Below are 2,966 nucleotides of genomic sequence, written 5' to 3' on the forward strand. Positions count from 1 at the left end.
TGCTGAACTCTGCTGACTTGATGCACACAAATACTGTTAGACTAATTTAAAATGTTTCTTATACTTCAAAGCAATCATTGTATCTGAGACTTTTCAGCAACAATTGTATCTAATAACACTGTGTTTCCTTTTCCTTTCCAATGCGTGCCATTTCCAACGGCCAGTTGTGACTGTGAGTATTTGAATTGTTACCAGTCCTGGGCTGGGCTTTTTGAAATGTATTTTACCTGTTGTTACTGCTGCAGTTGGCTCTGACTCTGGCAAGCTAGCTCAAACATTTGTGTGTGCCCTGCCTGGGTTCCTGGCATAGAGCTCCTTGATACTTTATTTGTCTGCACATGGCTATAATTAGAAAGAACTGCAATTTGTCAGTAGAAATGCTTTAATTTTCTACGTCATCTTCTGTGCCTTTATTTACCATTACAGCTGCATAATGTCTGTCCTGATAAGACATAACACTAAAAAAAAGGGGGGGGAAGAGCCAAATGAGACATTTCTACAGCCTTGAATGCAGGAAGAGAGATGAAAATTTCAGGCAATCCCTAACTGTCTGAAATCCCATTTTTGTAAGGTGAAATCCTGCCTCAGTTAGAATAAGCTAACTGAGAACAGAAATGGATCATCATAGCTGGGGAGCTGCATTTTTTATTTAAGAGGCATGGGAAACAAATTGTTTCAACTTTTTTTCCCTGTGTGTATATTTTGATGGCCTCTTTAAGGACACTTATACGTATAATGTTAAGTTGCTTTATCTGCTTTCTTGAAAACTTGGTTTAGGTTGTCAGGAGGTGGATGCAGCATAAGGAGTTTGTGGAGTGTTTAGTTTGACTCATCATGTTACATGTGCACACTGGGGTGTGTGTTCTCCTAAAATTGGAAGCATTCTGTGCAATGTTTTAGACATAAAATTGAGTGCTGTCTGGACCATGATGATCATAGCTGTACTATACAGTAACATCTACTGTTTGCTAGTTATTACCCCTGCCTCTCAGAATAGTCTCACTGATTTAAAATTTCATGGAAATGTATTTTAGTTGTTTTGTCTTAAGGGCAGTATTAATGATCTGGAAGTCACTCGAACATAGAGGTAAAGAATTTCAGGGCTGAGGAAGAAGGGTGGTAAATAACAGTGTTATTTCTGTTTGTGTGCACAAAGCTGGTGTTGGGTTTCTCAGAGATACCCAGTTTTGATGTAGTGCTTCCTGCCACAGCTGATACTTGAGGTTTTGGTGCTAGTCACCTCTCTGTACACACTCCTGTGTCCTCCACAGCTGAACTGGAGTGTGTTGCTAATACAGGTGTAGTAGTCACTTATATGTAAATATCACATCCATAAACTTTGAGCAGAAAGGGGTAATCAAACTCATGCTCTTTGATTTTTATTCTTGCAGAATGAATACATGAAAGATGACTTCTTCATAAAAATTGAGACCTGGCATAAACCAGATTTGGGGTCAACAGAGAACGTGAGTTGGGGTTTGGATACCAAGCATTACTAATATTTTCAACACATAGTCATCCAAATAAGGTATTCTGTACCTACTGGGTAAAGTCAAAGCCCTGCCAGTGTTTAATGTAAAACAAGAAAAGCATTATTCAAATCCTTCTAAGGTGGTCAAGGTGTCTCACCCAGTGAGGTGTAAGAACAAGAGGAGGGGTTTATTTTTAATGTGGAGGTCAATGCAGATGCTTGATTCTCACTTAAATGCTGAAATAGATTTTCAGTAATTTTTTTTTTTTATTTCATGTTCCTTTGCTTGAGACATGCTAGTGCTACTTAGACTGACAAGTTTGTTTGGAAATAGGTTTTAGTTGCTGTTGGAGTTCATCTGTCTGCACTTCTGCGGAGTTATGTGTTGAAGCTGCTTCTGTAAATTTTGCAGGCTGGCAATACTCTCATTTCCCTCCCTAGACAGTTGATTTGCTTCACAGGTCTCTTCAGGAGATTTTTTTTTTTTTGTCTATACTGACAAACACATTTATAAACCATCTACCAAGGAGTAGGTGTGAGTGTATTTTCACTGTTTGGAGAAGGGGAATATTTCTTGGCCAGCTCTGCTTGCTGTAATTTTAAGTTCAAGGTGCCTGACAGATTGCAGGTGTGAAGCTGATGACATCTACAGGCCTTTATTACCTTCATACCACACACACTTCACCTGGCCTATATTAAAGGCAGCCTTGTGATTTAGAGAACCTACTAGATTGGGTCAGGCTATTGAAACCTGCCATATTTTCAGGCTTTGGAGTTTGTGCAGCTTATTTCCAGATCAAAGAGCTCACGCAGATTACTGAATGGGTAATGTTTCTAATTAGAGCTTGATTTCATTAGCACTATAAACTGTAACAGGAGGATACAGCTTAATCTTAAATCTGGCTTTCCTGAATGCACAAGAAGTGAAGTCTTTGTGCTGATTTAAAATTGGTTGGTAAGTGAATTAAACTGTAAGTGTGGAGATTATTGCCGTTCAGAAGGACAGAGGAGGAAAGGCTAGGTTTGGAGAACACTGCCTTTATCAAGTCCTGAAAAAATCCACGGGGTAAGGTGCACCACTGTGTCAGGTGACTGAATGGAAATAATTCCTTTTTCTTTTTTTTTTTTTTTTGCAGGTGCACAATTTAGATCCAAACACATGGAAGAGTGTTGAAATTGTCCATATTGACATTGCGGATAGAACTCAAGTAGAACCAGGAGTAAGTAAATGCTCTGCTATTGGGATGTGGTTGTAGCATGCAGCTAATTCCACTGAGGCTTTGTGTTGACTGTGAACAACACAATGGTATGGATATTATCCAACAGACAAATGAGAATTGTCATGAAGAGAACCATTTGTTCCAAAATTCCACGCTTATAAATGCATTTACACCTTCAGACTACTGAATCTGAATCCTAGTTACACAACTAAGATATGAAAGGCAGCAAACTTCTGGCATGGGTGTAGTTTTTACTTTTAATTGTAGATGAAGTA

General features: G+C 38.8%; 1 protein-coding gene across 1 annotated transcript in view; it reads left to right on the plus strand.

Annotated features, from left to right (window-relative positions):
• The window catches only part of LOC103778054 (phosphatidylinositol transfer protein beta isoform-like), a gene marked incomplete at its 3' end in the record, with an annotated part of 6,625 nt that extends 3,934 nt beyond the window's left edge, over positions 1 to 2,691 (plus strand). Inside the window, exons 5-7 of the mRNA XM_008945621.1 lie at positions 165 to 172; positions 1,392 to 1,466; positions 2,608 to 2,691. Of these exons, the coding sequence (XP_008943869.1) occupies positions 165 to 172; positions 1,392 to 1,466; positions 2,608 to 2,691 (167 nt within the window). The remainder of the gene's footprint in view (positions 1 to 164; positions 173 to 1,391; positions 1,467 to 2,607) is intronic.
• Positions 2,692 to 2,966: the final 275 nt, after the last annotated feature.

The sequence above is a fragment of the Merops nubicus genome, unplaced genomic scaffold, assembly GCF_000691845.1.
Source record: "Merops nubicus isolate BGI_N331 unplaced genomic scaffold, ASM69184v1 scaffold15368, whole genome shotgun sequence".
Taxonomy (NCBI): Eukaryota; Metazoa; Chordata; class Aves; order Coraciiformes; family Meropidae; genus Merops; species Merops nubicus.